This window comes from Hypanus sabinus, unplaced genomic scaffold (assembly GCF_030144855.1).
Source record: "Hypanus sabinus isolate sHypSab1 unplaced genomic scaffold, sHypSab1.hap1 scaffold_416, whole genome shotgun sequence".
NCBI classification, from domain to species: Eukaryota; Metazoa; Chordata; class Chondrichthyes; order Myliobatiformes; family Dasyatidae; genus Hypanus; species Hypanus sabinus.
The window spans coordinates 142,705-162,434 of NW_026781295.1; the positions used below are offsets into that span (position 1 = coordinate 142,705).

A 19,730-nucleotide genomic window follows, 5' to 3' on the forward strand; every position below is an offset into this window, starting at 1 on the left:
GCTACGTTAGCAGATGCAGTATGCTTTAACCCACAAGTTTTTTTCCCCCCGAGCGAAAACTACCATAGGAATAACAGGGATAACAAAGATACCCTACGCGTAAAACAACAGAGTAAGTTGGGAACTAGTGACAAGAGTAAGGAAGAATGAATGCAGTCAAAAGGGAAGTGCTCCAGTTTTACCTGTCACTATAGTCAGAAGCCTGGTCATGTGGCGGAGAATAGTTTCGCGATGAAAAGGGAAAAAAGGAAAGGAAAAGGAGCCAATCCCAACTGGTCCCATTCCCATTCTGATATCTTCCAGTGGCCACACATTTTCATTCTACATCCCATTCCCATTCTGATATGTCTATCCTTGGCCTTCTCTACTGTAAAAATGAAGCCACACTCAGGTTGGAAGAATAATAACATATACCGGCTGGGCAGCCTCCAACCTGATGGCATGAACATTGACTTCTCTAACTTCCGTTAATGCTCCTCCTCCCCTTCTTAACCAATCTCTGACACATTTGGTTTCTTTCTTCACTCCCCGTTGTTTTCGTCCTTTCTGTGCCCATCACTCTACATGTTCTCCATCTCCCTCTGGTGTTCCCCTCCCACTTTCTTTCTCCCTTGGCCTCCCGTCCCATGATCCTTTCCCATCTCTAGCTCTGTATCCCTTTTCCCAATCGCCTTTCTGGCAGTCACCTTCACCCCACTCCTCCGGTCTGCTCCTATCATTTCGCTGTTCCTCCTCCCCCTCCTACTTACAAATCTCTCAGTATCTCTCATTTCAGTTAGTCCTGACGAATGGTCTCGGCCCGAAATGTCGACTGTGCTTCTCCCTATAGATGCTGCCTGGCCTGGTGCGTTGCACCAGCAGTTTGGGCGTGTTGGTTTTGTTTGGTCGTTTGAGACGCCACGGAAAATGAAGGGTCTGACCGAGTGCAGGAGGGATTTGAGCGGTTTATCTCAGAGAGGTTTGTGTCTGTAAAAGAGGGGTCAACCCCGGTTCCAGTGAGAATCTGGAGCGATACTGGTGCTTTCCAGTCACTGATATTGGACTTCGGTGATGAGACAAAAGCCGATGAAGACAATAGTATTAAGGGATTTGGAAAGGGGACCGAGTCCGTACCATTGCATAAGGTAATTTTACAATGTAAGTTGGTATCAGGATCTGTTAAGGTGGGGGGGGGGGTACGATCTGAGTTGACAATAGACAATGTTGATGTCTTGCTGGGTAATGACCTTGCAGGTGGGGATGTTTATTCAGCAGTGCAGCTAAAAAGCAAGCCTGTGGCTGACGACCCACTCACAGATACCGATGTGTACTCCACATGCGCAGTAGCTGAAAAGGCTGCTGATGCAGATAGTTCGGGGAAGCGGGATTCGGAGAGCACCTGACTGGGTTACTATGGAGACGACTCAAGCTAAAAGTCGTAAGAACAGACTAGATGGGTTGTTTGGAAATTTTCAAAATGTAAACATGTTCTACGTAATCTTAGTTATGGCACTCAGTTTGGTAAACATAAGTGATAGATTGGCACTTATCCAGGTTGAAATTTATTCGGCAGTACAGCTAACAAGCAAGCGTGTGGCTGATGATACACGCAGATATAGTGATGTTTACACCACGTGCGCAGTAGCCCGAAGCACGTCTAAAAAGCCTTCTGATACAGTTAGCAAAGACAAGGGATTTGTTACGAGGATTTACGAGGATTTGTCAGAGATTTTTCTACCTTCCGTGTTATATCAGGATTTGGGTAACATGGAAGACGAGAAAGGTTTGTCCTTGTCCAGAAATGATTTTTTAGCGTAACAAACCGAGATTTTGAAATTGCTACGTTAAAGGAGACATCTCTCACAGAAGAGGAGGTTCCGAGGGAGTCGGTAGGATATTATACTAAGGATGGGATGTTACCGAGGAGGTTGATACCACTGCTGTGCGTGCAAGTGAGAATTGAACATTGAACATCAAATAGTGGTCCCGAAAGTTTACAGGGCTGAGAGTTTAAACATGGCTCAAAGTATGCCTCTGGTTGGACACTTTGAAGTCAGAAAGATAGTGAAAAAAAATATGAAGGAATTCTACTGACCTAATTTAAGGAATAATGTTTTGAATTTTTGTAGGACTTGCCATACCGGTCAGGTGTGGGGAAACATAATCAGTTATTCAAGAAGCACCACTTAATCCGATATCTACTTCTGGTGAACCTTTTTCGTGGGTCATAGTGGATTGTGTTGGCCAGCTGGTTATGAGTATATGAGTACCATCATGCGAACTATGTCTAGGTTCCATGACGCAGTGCCTCTCAGGAATATCAAGGCCAAGACTATGGGAAAAGCACTGATCATTTTTTTCGCACTGGTAGGTTTACATACAGAAATCAAATCTGAAATCAATACTTTACTTCGAAAACATTCGAGGGGATCGCTAAAGAGTTGAGAGCTGAGCACATTGGGTCAGATTTGTCCCTTCTCAGACAGCAACGTTCAGATCAGAATGTAAGTAGGAGCGTGCTTAGTTATGCTTTGGCATTCATAGACAGATTAACGAGGCCTGCAAACTCGCAAAGCAGAATTTACAGCACTCTCCGATAGACATGAAACAGGGGTATAACAGAAGAGCGAGGGAGCAGATATATCATGTTGGGAAAAGGGTCTTAAAGCTGTTTCTTCTCCTTACCAACACACTTCAAGCGAGATTTAGTGGTCCATATGAATAATTAAAAACATTGATTCTTTAAATTATGTTATTAAAACTCCTGATTGATGGAGAAAGTCTGCACAGCTCGTCCACGTAGATATGATCCCGACCCCGATCCTACACCTCTGTGTACTGTAGTGACAACGGAGGAGATGATGGAGTCTGCTACTGGAATACCAGGGCTGCCTGTTGTTTTTCCACAAGACTCGGAAATTCTGATGTTTTGAAAAAAATCTTGGTGGGAGGATTCAAGATTTTCAGTTAAAGCAACAAAAACAAATGAAGAGTTTAATTAACAAGTGTAATGATTTATTCCCTGACATTCTAAGACCGTGTACTGCTATGTTGCATGATGCAATTGTACAGACATACTTTATTGATCCCGAGACAGAGGAAATGAGACAGACAGTAAATTTTGTTGATCCCATTAAGCAGTACCCTTACAGAATGAACCAAGACAAAAATAAAATGGTGAAAAAGCAAATTAAATACATGCTAACAGCCGGCATAATTAGGCCATCCACTTCAGACTGGGCGTCATCGTGCGTGATTGTCCCGATGTCGGGAGTGGGTATCAGATTATGTACTGATTACTGGAAAGTTAATGTAGTAACTAAGGCAGATGCTTATTCCATCCCAAGAGTGGATGACTGTATTGACAGAGTGGGCAAGGCTAAATACCTTACAAAGATTGACCTGGTGAAAGATCACTGTTGTGCTCCCTTAACAGAAAGGACGGTATAAATACCTGCGCTGGATTGTATAAGTACAATGTTTTACTCTTTTGGATGAAGAATGCTTCAGGAACGTTCCAAAGGATGATGAATTCAATGAATCAGGGTTTAGAAAATACAGGTGTTTATATTGATGACTTGGTTGTATAGAATGACACTTGGGAAGAGCATGTCTCAGCATTAGATAAACTGTTTGAAAGACTGTCCAAGGCAAATCTCACAGAAAACCTTGCTAAAAGTGAATTTGTTCACGTCACTGCCAGGTATCTTGAATACCAGGGCCAACCAGCAGCTGTGCAGGCCAAGTTTCAGGCTATTGCTGAGGTTCCCGCTCCTTCGGGCAAGAAAGCGTTGCAGAGGTTTTTGGGAATGGTGGGGTATTACCGAAAGATTTGTTAGATCTTCGCAGACATCGCTCTCCCTCTAATAAAAATCCTAGGGAAGACTGAAAGGTTTGTGTGGACTGAACTTTGCCAAGAGGCATTTGACCGCCTGAAAACCATTTCAATAAACCACTCTTAACCGCGATAGACGCCAGTGATGAAGCTGCTGGGTCGGTATTGTTGCGAAAGGACGATGATGAAATTGAACATCCGGTAGCTTATTTCTCAAAGTAATTTAATGTGCATCAGGAAAATTACTCCACTTTTGGAAAAGAGTTGCCAGCACTCATTTTAGCATCGCAACATTTCGATGTCTACATATGTCCTGCTCAGAAACCATTGGTGTTTCTGAGTAAAATGAAGGATGAGAATAGGAGGTGACTTAAATGGAGTCTGATCTTGCAAGAGTATGACATGGAAATAAAAGACTTGAAGGGTACTGACAATGTTACAGCAGATTGTCTGTCTAGATATTAAGTTTGAGTTTGTTGGTTGCTACATTACTTGATAATTCCACATGTATTGCTTTAAGCAGTTTTGTCGATAGTTAAGACAAACATTTTGTTATTTCATCATTTGTTTTCGAAAAGGGAGGGAGGTGTGACGAGATCTGAAGGGTTATTCAAAAGTGGACTGTTCCTTTAAAAAAGAGAGAGAGGGGGCGAACAGCGTGTGTGCTATTTCAGGGAGAGGGAGCAACAGAAAGATCGTGAGCTGCCTTGGAAACTGAAAGGCGGAGCTATATGATGAACAGTTCATGTTCCGCCTTGTGATATATATATATACACGGTCAGTTGGATTGATAATCGGACACACCAGAGAAACAGGACACGTCAGAGGCATCGGGACACTGGTGAGCTTTGTGTGCCCACGACAAGGGTGGAATTGTGCTCACAGTGTGGGCAAAGGAGTGACCGGTGGGGAGCTATCAGTGTGTTTAACTCTCGCTTGGGTTGATAACTCCACCACGAAAGACGGTCCTCTTTTTGTGGTCACAAGTTGGTGACTTTCTATATGTTTCGGGAGCAGGAGGACAACGTGGAAGATCGTCGGCACCGGCACTGGGAAGGCAAAACTAAACCCTCTCTCTCTCCAACTCCACTCAAATCAAATTCCAGAACTGAACTGACTACTGACCATCCCACCGTAAGACTCCATCACCCAATCACCTGAGCTGGGAGAAGCTTCGGAACCTTATTTACTGACTTATATATGCATATACTCTGCTAACCAGTTTACCTTATCATATTTTATATTAATTTATTACGTTGCTACTAATAAAATAACTTATAAAGGAAGAATCAGACTCCAGGTTTGTCCATTTCTGCTGGAACTTTTTAACCCATCACGTGATATGTAACAGTGCCACCCATGGGGCTGTTTAGAAAGTTAAGAACCTATGGTATAAAGGAAAATTACTAACATGGTTGGAGCTTTGGCTAATTGTTAGGAGGCAGCGATTCGAAATAAAGGGACGCTTTTCTGTTTGGCTGCCAACGACTGGTGATGTTCCGCAGGCTCCGCGTTTTGTTTTTATGCTGAATAAAAATTCCTTAGATGATGGACAGGTGGCATTATTGCCAGGTATGCAGATGGTACGAAGATTGGTGACGGAGCAGGTGGTGGTCAGGAAAAAGGCAGGGTGCAGAAGAACTTAGAAAGATTAGTACAATCTTCATTCACAAATAAAATGCAAAGTTGGAAAATGCATGGTCGTGCACATTGATTACAGAAATAAATCGGCGGACTATTGTCTAATCGGGGAGAAAATCCAAAACACAGAAATCAAAGGGACAGCTACTCGCACTGCGCAATCGCATGTTTCAACGGACGAGAATTAACTCGACATTTTTGCGGTACTTATTAACATTTGTAATTTGATTTAACCTTACATCTTTATGCGTTACTGATGCTTCAAAAAAAGAAATTACAGGCCATGGAAGTCTGAGATAATAAATCAAATGGAGATTCCAGTAGGAAACATCCGAGGCGAGTGGAGAGGACACCTGGCCCGCTGGTCTTCACTGGTCAGGACACTGAGTACATGTGTCGGGAGGTCACGTTGCCGTTGGACAGGACGTCAGTGAGGCCGCAATGTTTTGGTCGCCCTGCTCTGGGAAAAAATGTCATTGAGCCGGAAAGAATGTAGAGGGAGATTTACAGGAATATTGCCGGGACTCGAGTAACAGAGATGGAGAGAGGAAGGGGTCTTTATTCGCTGCAGCGTAGCTGTAACCTTACAGAGTTGCATAAACGCAAGAGGGACGCAGATAGCGGGATTGCGCACAGACCTTTTACCCAGAGTTGGGGTATCGGGAACCAGGCGGCACATGATTGAGCAGAGAGCGGGTGACAAGGAGAAAGAGCGAGAGAGAGATAAGGGAGACAGAATTGTTGGAGGGAACGGAGAGGGGAGGGAAAGTGTGCGGTAGAGAGGGGGGGAAAGGGAGAGAAATATAAAATAGTTTGGAATAGTGAGCGGAGAAACAGCAGGCGAAGAAAGTCGAGAAATAGGTTGAGGAGAGGGAGTAGAGAGAGAGTTAGAGGGAGAGCGGAAGAGCGGGATGAGGGACGCATGGCGAGAAAGAAAGGGATAGAGCGGGATTTGTCCATGTGTGGTGGGGAGAATGGGGTTGCGAAAAGCGGAGAATAGAGTAGAAGGTTTGGCAGAGAATGTAGGGATGATGTCGAGGGAATGGGGAGAATGGAGAGTAGAAGAGAAAAGGAAAGGAAAGACAGGGTAATCATTTGATTCAAGTCGGCTCTACGGGCTGTTAACAGAGAAACTGAATCCTTGCAGGTATCTCCGGGCGGTAGGGTTTCTCGCAGATGAAACGGTGGTTATCATGAAGGCAATTGCCTCCCCATCTTCTCGATTTGCATTCACTGCAGGAGGGCCTTCCAGAGGACACCTTGTACAGAAGACCCAAAGCATCATTCCTGTCAATAAATGGTTAAAAAAAAAATAACAGAGGTAAAACAGAACCGGCGGACTACACGAAACCGTCGCCAAACTAATCCCATTATACTCGGCTATCCCCACAGCCCTGTGTCGTCCTCAAAATAAGATTGGTGTTGGAGACGCTGCACATGATCCGGACTGACTGAGGTCTCCCAGTCAGAAAGTGCAGGATCGAGCTGCAGAGGGAGGTGTTCAGTCCCAGTAGGCTCAGCTTTCCAATCAATTTCTGAGGGATGATTGTGCGGAATGCTGAACTGAAGTCTATAAAAAGCATCGGAACGTAGGGGTCCAGGTGGGTTAGGGCCAGGTGGAGGGTGATGGCAATGACGTCATCTGTTGAGCGTTTGGGACGGTACGCAAACTGCAGGGGGTCCTGTGAGGTCGGGGGGGGGGCAACAGGGTCTATATATGCCTCATGACGAGCCTCTCGAAACACAGCATGATGATGGATGTCAGTGCAATGGGTCGGCAGTCATTTAGGCAGGACACTGAAGACTTCTTCGGAACAGGGACGGGGACCAGGACCTGTGTCAGACTCCAGACTAATTCCACTGCATCTTCCAATCCCCACAGCCCTGCATCAGTCACCAAAATAATCGCAGAGAAATAATCTCCGAAGTCCACTGACAACCGTCAAAATATTTAGCTGCCCTGTCCCGTCACAGACACGTATCGCTCCCTAAAATATTTCCACTGCACCATCCTCTCCCAACAACCTCGTTCAGTCTTGAAATTAATCCCAGTCCCCCTCCCTCTTTCCACAAACCTACTTCAGTCCGTAAACTAATCGCATTTTCTCCCCTCAGGGCAGTGTCATTCCCCATCTTCCACCCTACAGATCAGTCCAAATCTCACCTGTTCGCACATTGTCCAATCCAGTAAGCACGGTTTCGGGGAACAAGAGTGCGGAAAACAAAATTCTGCGAATTAAATTCCTTTGATTAATGCCCGGAATCGAAAACTATTTACGGGAGAGTGTGATGGGACGGTGTGGAAGGAGCTTCTCTCTCTGCCTGAGCCCGGGAGTGTGTGATGGAAGAGGGAGAGGGAGATTCATCTGTGTCTGACCCCCCGACTGTGTGATGGGCAGATGTGGATGGAGCGTCACTCTGCCGCCCCCAGGCAGTGTGTGAAGGGAGAGTGTTGGTATTCACTTCTTGTCGTACCCCTGGAGTTTTTGACTAGACGTTGGGAGGTATCTTCACTCTGAGTCTGACTCCGGGAATGTGTGATGGGACGGTGTGGAGTGAGATTCACTCTGTGTCTGACCCCGGGAGTGTGTGATGGGACGGTGTGGAAGGCGCTTCTCTCTCTGTCTGAGCCCGGGAGTGTGTGATGGAAGAGGGAGAGGGAGATTCATCTGTGTCTGACCCCCCGACTGTGTGATGGGCAGATGTGGATGGAGCGTCACTCTGCCGCCCCCAGGCAGTGTGTGAAGGGAGCGTGTTGGTATTCACTTCTTGTCGTACCCCTGGAGTTTTTGACTAGACGTTGGGAGGTATCTTCACTCTGTGTCTGACCCCGGGGGCGTGTTACGGGAGTGTATTGTGGGTTTTCATTCTGTGTCTGATCCCGCTGGTGTGTGATGATTCCTGTGTTAATGTGGGACCTTCCCGTGCTGTGACACATACCGCTTCATCCCTTGAATTGATTTCCAGCAGCCTTGAATCACGGTTTGAACATTCATGCATCGCTCTGCGGAAAGTTGTCTCAAACGTGGATACGAAATAACACCGGTCTTTATTTCTGACCCAGTTCTTGGAACAGGTTTGCTCTGGAAATCAGGAACAAGGATCAGTGAAACACAAAGTGAATCTCCCATCATACCGTCCTATCACATACTCCCGGGGTGAAACACAGATTGGATCGCCCTTCACATCTTCGCATCACACAATCCCGGGGTCAGACACTGAGTGAATCTCCATCCACACCGTCCCATCACACTCTCCAGGGGTCAGACACAGAGTGAATCTCCCTCCGCACCGTCCCAACACACTCCACTGGTCAGACACAGAGTGAATCTCACTCCACACCGTCCCATCACACATTCCCGGAGTCAGACACAGAGTGAACCTCTCTCTATACCGTCCCATCACACACTCCCGGGGTCAGACACAGAGTGAATCTCCCTCCAAACCATCCCATCACACATTCCCGGAGTCAGATTCACTGTTAATCGCCCTCCACCCTGCCCCATCTCACATTCCCGGTAGCGGACACACAGTAAATCGCCCTACACACCGTCCCATCACACACTCCCGGTGTCACACACAGAGTGAATCTCACCCCACACCGTCCCATTGCACACTCCCGGGGTCAGACACAAAATGAATCTCACTCCGCAACGTCCCATCACACACTCCCGGGGTCAGACACAGAGTACAGCTCCCTCCATCCGTCCCATCACACAGGCTCCTGTGTCATAAAACAGAATTTAAATCCCTCCACTAAGCCCAATCCCACACTCCCGGGGTCAGACCCAGTGTGAATCTCTCTCTCCACGGCTCCATCGCACACGCCAGCGGTCAGACACGGAAAGACCACACACGACAAATGTCAGAGGGAGAATTATTTTACCTCTACTGCTTCTCAACGCACCATACAGCGAAGTGTCAGACTCAGAAGAAGCTGCTTTCATACTGTCCCATCACAGACTCCCGAGGCTAACACAGTGTGAATCTCCGTCCTTACATCCCTTCACACAATTCCTGGCGAGTCATAGTGAAGCTCTCTCAGAACCATCCCATCACACTCTCCTGTGTTCTCACGCAAAGCGTAGTTTCGCCCCCCTCCTTCCATGGCACAGTCACGGAGACGGACTCCCTCCAGAATATCCAATCACACAGTCCAGTGTCACAGAGAATGAACATCCCTCTGCACCTTCCGATCACACACTCCCGGATTCATGCACCGATGCTCTGTCTCCGCGATCCCATTACATACTCCGGATGCCGACGGCCCCATCTTACACTCACCGGATCAAACACAGAGTGAATCACCCTCCATACCATCTCTTCACACACTCCCGATGTCAAACACAGACAGACGTTTCCTCTCTCCATGCCTGCCCTGTGACGAGGAGTGGGTGAAAGAGGGGGATGATGCCTCACCTCGTCTGCTGGTCAACAATTCACAGATTTGAGCGTTTGTTTCATTGACAGATCTGTACTTCGTTTCCATCTCAGTGAACTGGTGACGGAGATCGCTGTGCCTTCGTTTTATATCGGACAGATTGGAGTTGAGCTCAGAAAGCTTCGATTGAAGGGTTGAGTTTAACTCATAGTAGTTTCGGTTACAGGTTTCCTTAGAGTGACGATTCTGTGATACTGACAGAGATGGTGAAGGGTGTTTAGCGTTTACATTGACACGCGAGTCAGTAAAGGGTGTCACAGTGAAGGATGTGCTGGTGCACAGTGAGAGGCGTAGGTGCTACCTTGAATCGCGTGTCTATGTCACGCTGAGGGTTATATCAGTGTCCCGGTGAAGATTCTGTTGTCGTTACCATGGGGGTCTGCGTCAGTATCTTGCCGGGCATGCTCAAGTTACTGTGAGGGACGTGTCGGTGTCACTGTGATAGGAGATTCTCTGCTCCGGCGAGAGGTGTACCGGGTCACAATGAAGTGCATATCGATGTCAAGGCCAGTAATATGTCGAAATGAGGGGCCTTGTAGTGTCAGGATGGGTGGAGTATCTGGTTCATTGTGTAGAATGGGCTGGTCTCACAGTGTGGTCTCACCGTGTCTGTGTCAAGGTGTGGGACAAATCATGGCCACGGTGTGTATGAGAGGGTCACGTTGAGGTGGTTATCGGTGTGACGGAGAGTACCATGTCTGTGTTCTTGGGAATGTAAGTGTCTTATGGTCTTGTTCTAAAATTCAAACTTTTTGGACAAATTTAATACTTTTACTGGAACAAATTACAGGAACACAATTTCCTCATAATCCAATATTACTCTTATTAGGTGATATTGAAGGGATAAAACCGAAACTCAAACTAAATAAATACCAGAAAGAATTTATAAAAATTGCACTGGCAGTAGCCAAAAAAGCTATTGCAGTTACTTGGAAATCGGATACATAATTAAGTATAGACTCTTGGAAGAAAGAAATCTATGGTTGTATTCCATTAGAAAAAAATGCATATAATTTAAGAGATAAATATGAAACATTTCTGAAAATTTGGAGCCCTTATTTACAAAAGACAGGATTAAATATATAGATGCTCTGAAGATGAAACAATTGGTTATTTGGGGAAAGAAATAAATATACATATTAAAGTTATTACGAATTCCGTGGAGCATGTGGAGATCTTCCAACAACCAGGCATTCTTTCTTTCTTTCTTTTTTTATTCTCTTTCTCTTTTTTTTTCTATAGGGCAGTTAGGGGGGAGGGGTTGGGGAGGGGGGAAGGGTTATATACATTTTTTTTCATACTTCATTTTGTAACTACTTAAAAATGCAATAAAAAAGTTCTCAAAAAAAAAAGAGAATGTAAGTGTCGGTAACACGTTCAGGGGCTTGCATGTGTCAGGGTGAGGTGTGGGTAATCGCCTCAGTGAGCGGTACACTGGAGTGATGTTGAGGGGTGATACCGTCACGGTAAGGGGTGTTACAGTGAATTCATGGCCTTTTTCACGATGCGTGAGCGGATCACTTTGAGGAGTGTGAAGTTGTCAATGTGTCAGGTACCTCAGTGTCACGGTGAAAATCGAGTCGGTATCACTGTGAGGTGTGTTTCGGTGTCGCTTTGAGGAGTTTATCAGTAACATGGTCAGGGGCATGTCGCTGTTACAGTGATGTGCTCGCTCCGGTCAGTGTGACTGCTATGCTTGTGTAACAGCGATGGTCCTGTGTGTGTCGCGGTTAGGAGTGTATCTGTGTCTCGTTGAAGGTTGTGACCTTGAGAGCGTTGTTGATGTTATGGTGAATGTTGTGACTGTCAGGAAGAGTATTGATTGTGTTACGGTAAAGGCCGAGTCATCATCATGGTCAGGGCTGTGTCCGTGTTGTGGGGATGGGTTTTTAATCGGTGTTACGATAAGGGGCGTGTAGGTGTCACTGTGGTGTTTTACAATAATAATTCAGTTCACTCTCTTTATTTATGGTCTAACTCCACAGGGAGACGGTTCCACTCACCATGGATCGAGAGACCGGCCACTATCACCATGAGGACTGACGTAACTAGGCAGAGAAGGCAGATCAGACGGTGCGGTCTATTTCCGATCTTCACTTTCGACTCCTTCTCTTGAGCAGCTGTGAAGAGACCATATGACCATAACACCACATAGTAGGAGAAGTAGGACATTCGGGCCATTGGGTCTGCTCCGCCATTCAATCACGGGCTGATCTTATTTTTCCATTTTTCCCCACTACCCTGCCCTCTTCTCATACCTTTTGAAACGCTGGCTAATCAAGAGCCTATCTATCAATTGCTTAAATGCACCCAGTGATTTGGCTTCCCCAGCTGCTCGTGGCAACCTATTCCACTGATTTACCACCCTGTGATTAAAGTAAATACTCCGCATCTCAGTTCTGAAAGGACGTCCTTCAATCCTTAGGTTGTGCCCTCTTGTCCTAGGATCCCGTACCTTGGGAAATAACATTGTCATATCCAGTCTGTTCAGGTCTTTCAACATTCGGAAAGTTTATCTGAGAGGCCCCCGCTTTCTCCTGAACTCCAGGGAACACAGCCCAAGAGCTGCCAGATGTTCCTCATACAGCGACACTCTCATTCCTGGAGTCATTCTCCTGAATCTTCTCTGAACCTTCTCTAATGTCAGTACATATAAGGAGCGGAAAGTGCACACAATATTCAGGAGTGCATTTGATGCATCAAAATCACATCCCTGTTCTTATATTCCATACCTCCAGAAATGAATGTCAACATTTCGTTCGCCTTCTTCACCATCGCCCGAACCTGGAGGTTAACCTTTAGGGTATCTTGCATAAGTACTCCCAAATCCCTTTGCATCTTTGCATTTTGAATTCTCTCACCATCTAAATGCTAGTCTGTTGTTTACTTCATCCACCGAGGTGTATGCCCATACACTATCCAGCATTGTATTTCACTTGCCATTTCTATGCTCATTCCCCTAAACTATCTAAGTCCCTCTGCAGGCTCTCTGTTTCCGCAACCCAAAACCGCTCCTCCAGCAATCTTTGCATCTTTTGCAAATTTAACCACAAATACTTTAATACTGCAGAGGAAATCATTGACATACATTGCTTTATTTAAAAAAAAACAGTCATAACATCGACCCCTGTGGAATTCCTTACTCGTAATCGATTGATTAAGTTGGAGCAATGGGTGATGTCTTCTTGATCTTCATTGGGCGTTTGACCAGTCCCTCAGGGGAGGCTTATCCGGAAGATTCTGATACATGGGGATTTGAACGTCTGGATTCAGAGTTTATTATTTTTTCACAATTGTTTTATTGTCTGCCCGCTTTGTTCTTTTTTCACACATCTCATACATGACAGGCCAAACACCGCCATTTCTCCAATCGGATCTGTGACTGATGTCTGTCCCAGTGATTTGTTTTGCCAGTTTTCACATGATCCACAAGACGACCTATGTTCGCATCATGTGCAACTCACCAATGAACGCATCTACAATATCATTCAGATCATTTATAAACATCACAGACAGTAGCTCCCAGAGAAGTGGTCGAGGCAGCTGAATTAGAATTTTGAAAGTTTTGGGCGAATCTGACGCTTCCAGAATGGCGTCACTTCTGTGAACTCTGACCTGTTTGAGCAGCGGTTAGCATCCTTCTGGGTCTCGAAGCAATGGGAGGATCCTCGTCCTCATCGGTGAGGGGATCGTCTTTCCGAAAGTTCAGCTCTGAGTAGGGGGAGGTCAGACCATCTGGGAGAGAGAGTCGGACAGGCTGATTAGGGATAGAATGAGACAGCTATATAGAATGTGGGAGAGACTCGCGGAGAGAAAGGAAAGACAGAAGAGGAGAGAGTTTGAAAAGCAAGTTGGAGAGATGTGCCGAGAGGGAGCGGGACAAATGGTTTGGGAGAGTGGAGAGAGAGAGGAGGAGAGATTGTGATAGCGATGGACAGGGACGTGGCAAGAGCGATGGGGCAATGGGCTGCAAAACGCGAGAGCAATGGGGAAAGAGAACGAGGTGAAACAGGGGAGAGAGAGTGAGAGACAGAGAGGGAGGGGGGAGAGTGCTGGGAAGAGGGTAGAAAGACGGGAACAGTGAGGAGGGAGGTTAAAGGTGACAGAGATCGAAGGAGAGGGTGATTGAGAAGGGAATGTGTGCGGAGAACAGAGGGAGAGGGATGTTGAAGAGAGAGAAGAGATTTTGAGAAAGGGAAAGATCGAGGAGAGAGCATTGGGGAGAGGGATATAGAGGTGGATAGGAAGGAGTGGAAGACATGGAGTAGAGATCAGCGGCAAACCTAGAGACAAAGAGAGGTGGGAAGGACGGGTTCGGGAGGGATGGCAGTGAGAGGAAAGTGCGTGCGAAAATCAGGGGGCAGTGTGAGACATTGGGGAACCAGTTTGAAAGAGGGACAGGGTGACAGAGGAAAGGAACGTGGGAGAGAGGATAGAGAGAGGAGACGGGGTGAGAGAAGGGGAGGGAAGGGAGAGAAGGAAGAGAGCGAGTTTAGAAAAGGGAGGTAATGGTTTAAGTTTTATACTGTGCTCCCTCCTCACCACCCCGACATATACATCACAGACAGAAGAGTCCCAGTGGAATGCCACAGATACTGATCACATCACTGGAGTAGAACAGGGGAAAACAATAACAGAACCCGGAGTAACGTGTTACGTTCACAGATACAGTGCGGTTTAGGCAGACAACAAGGAACAAGGGCGACGGCGGGGTAAACTTTGAGATCAAGAGTACATCTTATGGGAATAGTGGACTGTTCAATCGTCTGATAACAGCGGGGTAGAACCTGTCTTTGAGCCTGGTGAAATGTGCTTTCGCATCTTCCACCGATAGGAGGTGATGGGGTGTAAGAGAATGATCCAGACTGGCTGTCTGCTTTAGCGGGAAGTGCAGAGCGAGTCCGTGGAGGTGAGGCTGATACCCCGGATATGGTGAGATTCGTTCACGGCTCTCTGCACTTCCCTCCGGTCACAGCTGGAGCAGTTTCCTTCGCAAGCCGAGTTGTGTCGTGATTGGATCCTTTCGGTGGCGCATCGGCAAATATGGGCGGTGTTCCTCAGGAACATGCGAAGCTGACAGAGGGGCCCAGAAGGTCTGACGGGGACAGAGCAGTGGACACTAGAACACAGGAACACTAGAACACTACAGCACAGCGGAGAGTGGGAGGGAGCTCAGCTCTGTGTCTGACCCCGGCATTGTGTACTGGGATACTAGACACTAGAAACTAGAACACTACAGCACAGCGGAGAGTGGGAAGGAGCTTAGCTCTGTGTCTGAACCCGGCATTGTGTACTGGGATACTAGACACTAGAAACTAGAACACTACAGCACAGCGGGGAGTGGGAGGGAGCTTAGCTCTGTGTCTGACCCCGGCATTGTGTACTGGGATACTAGACACTAGAAACTAGGACACTACAGCACAGCGGAGAGTGGGAGGGAACTTAGCTCTGTGTCTGACCCCGGCATTGTGTACTGGGATACTAGACCCTAGAAACTAGCACACTACAGCACAGCGGGGAGTGGGAGGGAACTTAGCTCTGTGTCTGACCCCGGCATTGTGTACTGGGATACTAGACCCTAGAAACTAGAACACTACAGCACAGCGGGGAGTGGGAGGGAGCTTAGCTCTGTGTCTGACCCCGGCATTGTGTACTGGGATACTAGACACTAGAAACTAGAACACTACAGCACAGCGGGGAGTGGGAGGGAGCTTAGCTCTGTGTCTGACCCCGGCATTGTGTACTGGGATACTAGACCCTAGAAAGTAGCACACTACAGCACAGCGGGGAGTGGGAGGGAGCTTAGCTCTGTGTCTGACCCCGGCATTGTGTACTGGGATACTAGACCCTAGAAAGTAGCACACTACAGCACAGCGGGGAGTGGGAGGGAACTTAGCTCTGTGTCTGACCCCGGCATTGTGTACTGGGATACTAGACCCTAGAAACTAGAACACTACAGCACAGCGGGGAGTGGGAGGGAGCTTAGCTCTGTGTCTGACCCCGGCATTGTGTACTGGGATACTAGACACTAGAAACTAGAACACTACAGCACAGCGGGGAGTGGGAGGGAGCTCAGCTCTGTGTCTGACCCCGGCATTGTGTACTGGGATACTAGACCCTAGAAAGTAGCACACTACAGCACAGCGGGGAGTGGGAGGGAGCTTAGCTCTGTGTCTGACCCCGGCATTGTGTACTGGGATACTAGACCCTAGAAAGTAGAACACTACAGCACAGCGGGGAGTGGGAGGGAGCTCAGCTCTGTGTCTGACCCCGGCATTGTGTACTGGGATACTAGACCCTAGAAAGTAGCACACTACAGCACAGCGGGGAGTGGGAGGGAGCTTAGCTCTGTGTCTGACCCCGGCATTGTGTACTGGGATACTAGACCCTAGAAAGTAGAACACTACAGCACAGCGGGGAGTGGGAGGGAACTTAGCTCTGTGTCTGACCCCGGCATTGTGTACTGGGATACTAGACCCTAGAAAGTAGAACACTACAGCACAGCGGGGAGTGGGAGGGAGCTTAGCTCTGTGTCTGACCCCGGCATTGTGTACTGGGATACTAGACACTAGAAACTAGAACACTACAGCACAGCGGAGAGTGGGAAGGAGCTTAGCTCTGTGTCTGAACCCGGCATTGTGTACTGGGATACTAGACACTAGAAACTAGAACACTACAGCACAGCGGGGAGTGGGAGGGAGCTTAGCTCTGTGTCTGACCCCGGCATTGTGTACTGGGATACTAGACACTAGAAACTAGGACACTACAGCACAGCGGAGAGTGGGAGGGAACTTAGCTCTGTGTCTGACCCCGGCATTGTGTACTGGGATACTAGACCCTAGAAACTAGCACACTACAGCACAGCGGGGAGTGGGAGGGAACTTAGCTCTGTGTCTGACCCCGGCATTGTGTACTGGGATACTAGACCCTAGAAACTAGAACACTACAGCACAGCGGGGAGTGGGAGGGAGCTTAGCTCTGTGTCTGACCCCGGCATTGTGTACTGGGATACTAGACACTAGAAACTAGAACACTACAGCACAGCGGGGAGTGGGAGGGAGCTTAGCTCTGTGTCTGACCCCGGCATTGTGTACTGGGATACTAGACCCTAGAAAGTAGCACACTACAGCACAGCGGGGAGTGGGAGGGAGCTTAGCTCTGTGTCTGACCCCGGCATTGTGTACTGGGATACTAGACCCTAGAAAGTAGCACACTACAGCACAGCGGGGAGTGGGAGGGAACTTAGCTCTGTGTCTGACCCCGGCATTGTGTACTGGGATACTAGACCCTAGAAACTAGAACACTACAGCACAGCGGGGAGTGGGAGGGAGCTTAGCTCTGTGTCTGACCCCGGCATTGTGTACTGGGATACTAGACACTAGAAACTAGAACACTACAGCACAGCGGGGAGTGGGAGGGAGCTCAGCTCTGTGTCTGACCCCGGCATTGTGTACTGGGATACTAGACCCTAGAAAGTAGCACACTACAGCACAGCGGGGAGTGGGAGGGAGCTTAGCTCTGTGTCTGACCCCGGCATTGTGTACTGGGATACTAGACCCTAGAAAGTAGAACACTACAGCACAGCGGGGAGTGGGAGGGAGCTCAGCTCTGTGTCTGACCCCGGCATTGTGTACTGGGATACTAGACCCTAGAAAGTAGCACACTACAGCACAGCGGGGAGTGGGAGGGAGCTTAGCTCTGTGTCTGACCCCGGCATTGTGTACTGGGATACTAGACCCTAGAAAGTAGAACACTACAGCACAGCGGGGAGTGGGAGGGAACTTAGCTCTGTGTCTGACCCCGGCATTGTGTACTGGGATACTAGACCCTAGAAAGTAGAACACTACAGCACAGCGGGGAGTGGGAGGGAGCTTAGCTCTGTGTCTGACCCCGGCATTGTGTACTGGGATACTAGACACTAGAAACTAGAACACTACAGCACAGCGGAGAGTGGGAGGGAGCTCAGCTCTGTGTCTGACCCCGGCATTGTGTACTGGGATACTAGACCCTAGAAAGTAGAACACTACAGCACAGCGGAGAGTGGGAGGGAGCTTAGCTCTGTGTCTGACCCCGGCATTGTGTACTGGGATACTAGACACTAGAAACTAGAACACTACAGCACAGCGCAGAGTGGGAGGGAGCTCAGCTCTGTGTCTGACCCCGGCATTGTGTACTGGGATACTAGACCCTAGAAAGTAGAACACTACAGCACAGCGGGGAGTGGGAGGGAGCTTAGCTCTGTGTCTGACCACGGCATTGTGTACTGGGATACTAGACCCTAGAAAGTAGAACACTACAGCACAGCACAGGCCCTTCAGTCCTCGATATTGTGCCAACCCATATATTCCTTAAATCGAGTACTGAACCCAAACTACCACGTAACCCTTTATTTTTCGTTCATCCATGTGCCTGTGCAAGAGGCTTTTAAATACCACCAATGTTTTAGCCTACACCACCGTTCCAGGCATCCACAACCCTTTGAGTAACAAAAAACTTACCTCTGCTGTCTCCCCTAAACGTAACTCCCTTAACTTTGTACATATGCCCTCTTGTGTTTGATATTCGTGCCCTGGGAAAAAGGTACTGACTATCCACCCTGTCTATCCCTCTCAAAAGCTTGTAGACCTCTATCAAGTCCCTTCTCATTCTTCTACGCTCCAGAGAGAAAATCCACAGCTCTGCTTACCTTCCCTCATAAAACCTGTATTCTAATCCAGACAACATCCTGGTAATTCTCCTCTGCACCCACTCCATAGCTTCAACGTCCTTCCTATAATGAGGTGACCAGAACTGAACAGAACTGTGGTCTCACCAGAGGTTTGTAGTTTTGCAAAATGTTCTCTTTACTTTTGAACTCAGTCCTCCTATTAACGAACCCCAGCATCCCATAGGCCTTCTTAACTGCGCAATCAACCTGCGCAGCAACCTTGAGGGATGTATGGATTTGAACCCCAAGTTCCCGCTGTTCATCGACACTCTTATGTAACCGACCATTAACCCTGTACTCAGTGTTCTGGTTTGTCGTTCCAAAATGCATCACCTCACTCTTATCGGGATAGAACACCATCTGCCATTTCTCTGCCCAACTTTGCATTCCGTCTGTACTCTCTTGTAACCGGCGACAAACTACAGCTCCATCCACAACTCCTCCAATCTACGCGTCATCCGCAAACTTACCCACCAATCCTTCCGCCTCTTCATCAAGGTGATTTATAGAAATCACGAAGAGCAGGGGCCACCAGTCAGATCCTTCCGGCTCTCCATTAGTCTCCGACCTCCGGGCAGAAAACTTTCCTTCCACTATCACCTTCTGCTTTCTTCCTGTAAGCCATTTCTTAAATCCAAACAGACAAGGTTCCACAGATCCCATGCCTCATAACATTCTGCATGAATCTGTCATGGGGATCTTGTCAAGTGCCTTACTAAATACATGTAGAACACATCTACCGCCCTACCCTCGTCAAATTATTTTGTTACCTCTTCAAACAAACTCAATTAGGCTCGTGAGGCACGACCTTCCCTTCACAAGGAAACACGTGACCAGCAGCAGGAACTTCCTTTTAACTGATGATATTTTTCCTGTTCTCTGACCGTGTATGTAAGGTCAGGATGAGATATCCGGTGTGGACACAAGGTATGAATTCACGTGCTTGGCAAATTAGACAATCAAGTTAATTGTCGGTAAATACGTCTCTGATCATTATTACGAGGGGCGACATTGCAAACGCATTGAACTGGAAAGATTGCAGATGGAGATTTATGAAAATATCGTCGGGACTCGATGGAGGGAGTGACAGCGAGAGGTCAGGAAGGTTGGGGCTGGATTCCGTGGAG

The 19,730-nt window shown here is 47.6% G+C and overlaps 1 protein-coding gene across 1 annotated transcript in view; it reads right to left on the reverse strand.

The window, feature by feature from the left end:
- Window positions 1-19,730, reverse strand: part of LOC132388810 (uncharacterized) — a 59,902-nt gene that overhangs the window by 25,855 nt on the left and 14,317 nt on the right. Inside the window, exons 4-6 of the mRNA XM_059961232.1 lie at window positions 13,512-13,631; window positions 11,900-12,016; window positions 9,899-10,090 (exon numbers count right to left, since the gene is read on the reverse strand). Coding sequence (XP_059817215.1) covers window positions 9,899-10,090; window positions 11,900-12,016; window positions 13,512-13,631 — 429 coding nt within the window. The remainder of the gene's footprint in view (window positions 1-9,898; window positions 10,091-11,899; window positions 12,017-13,511; window positions 13,632-19,730) is intronic.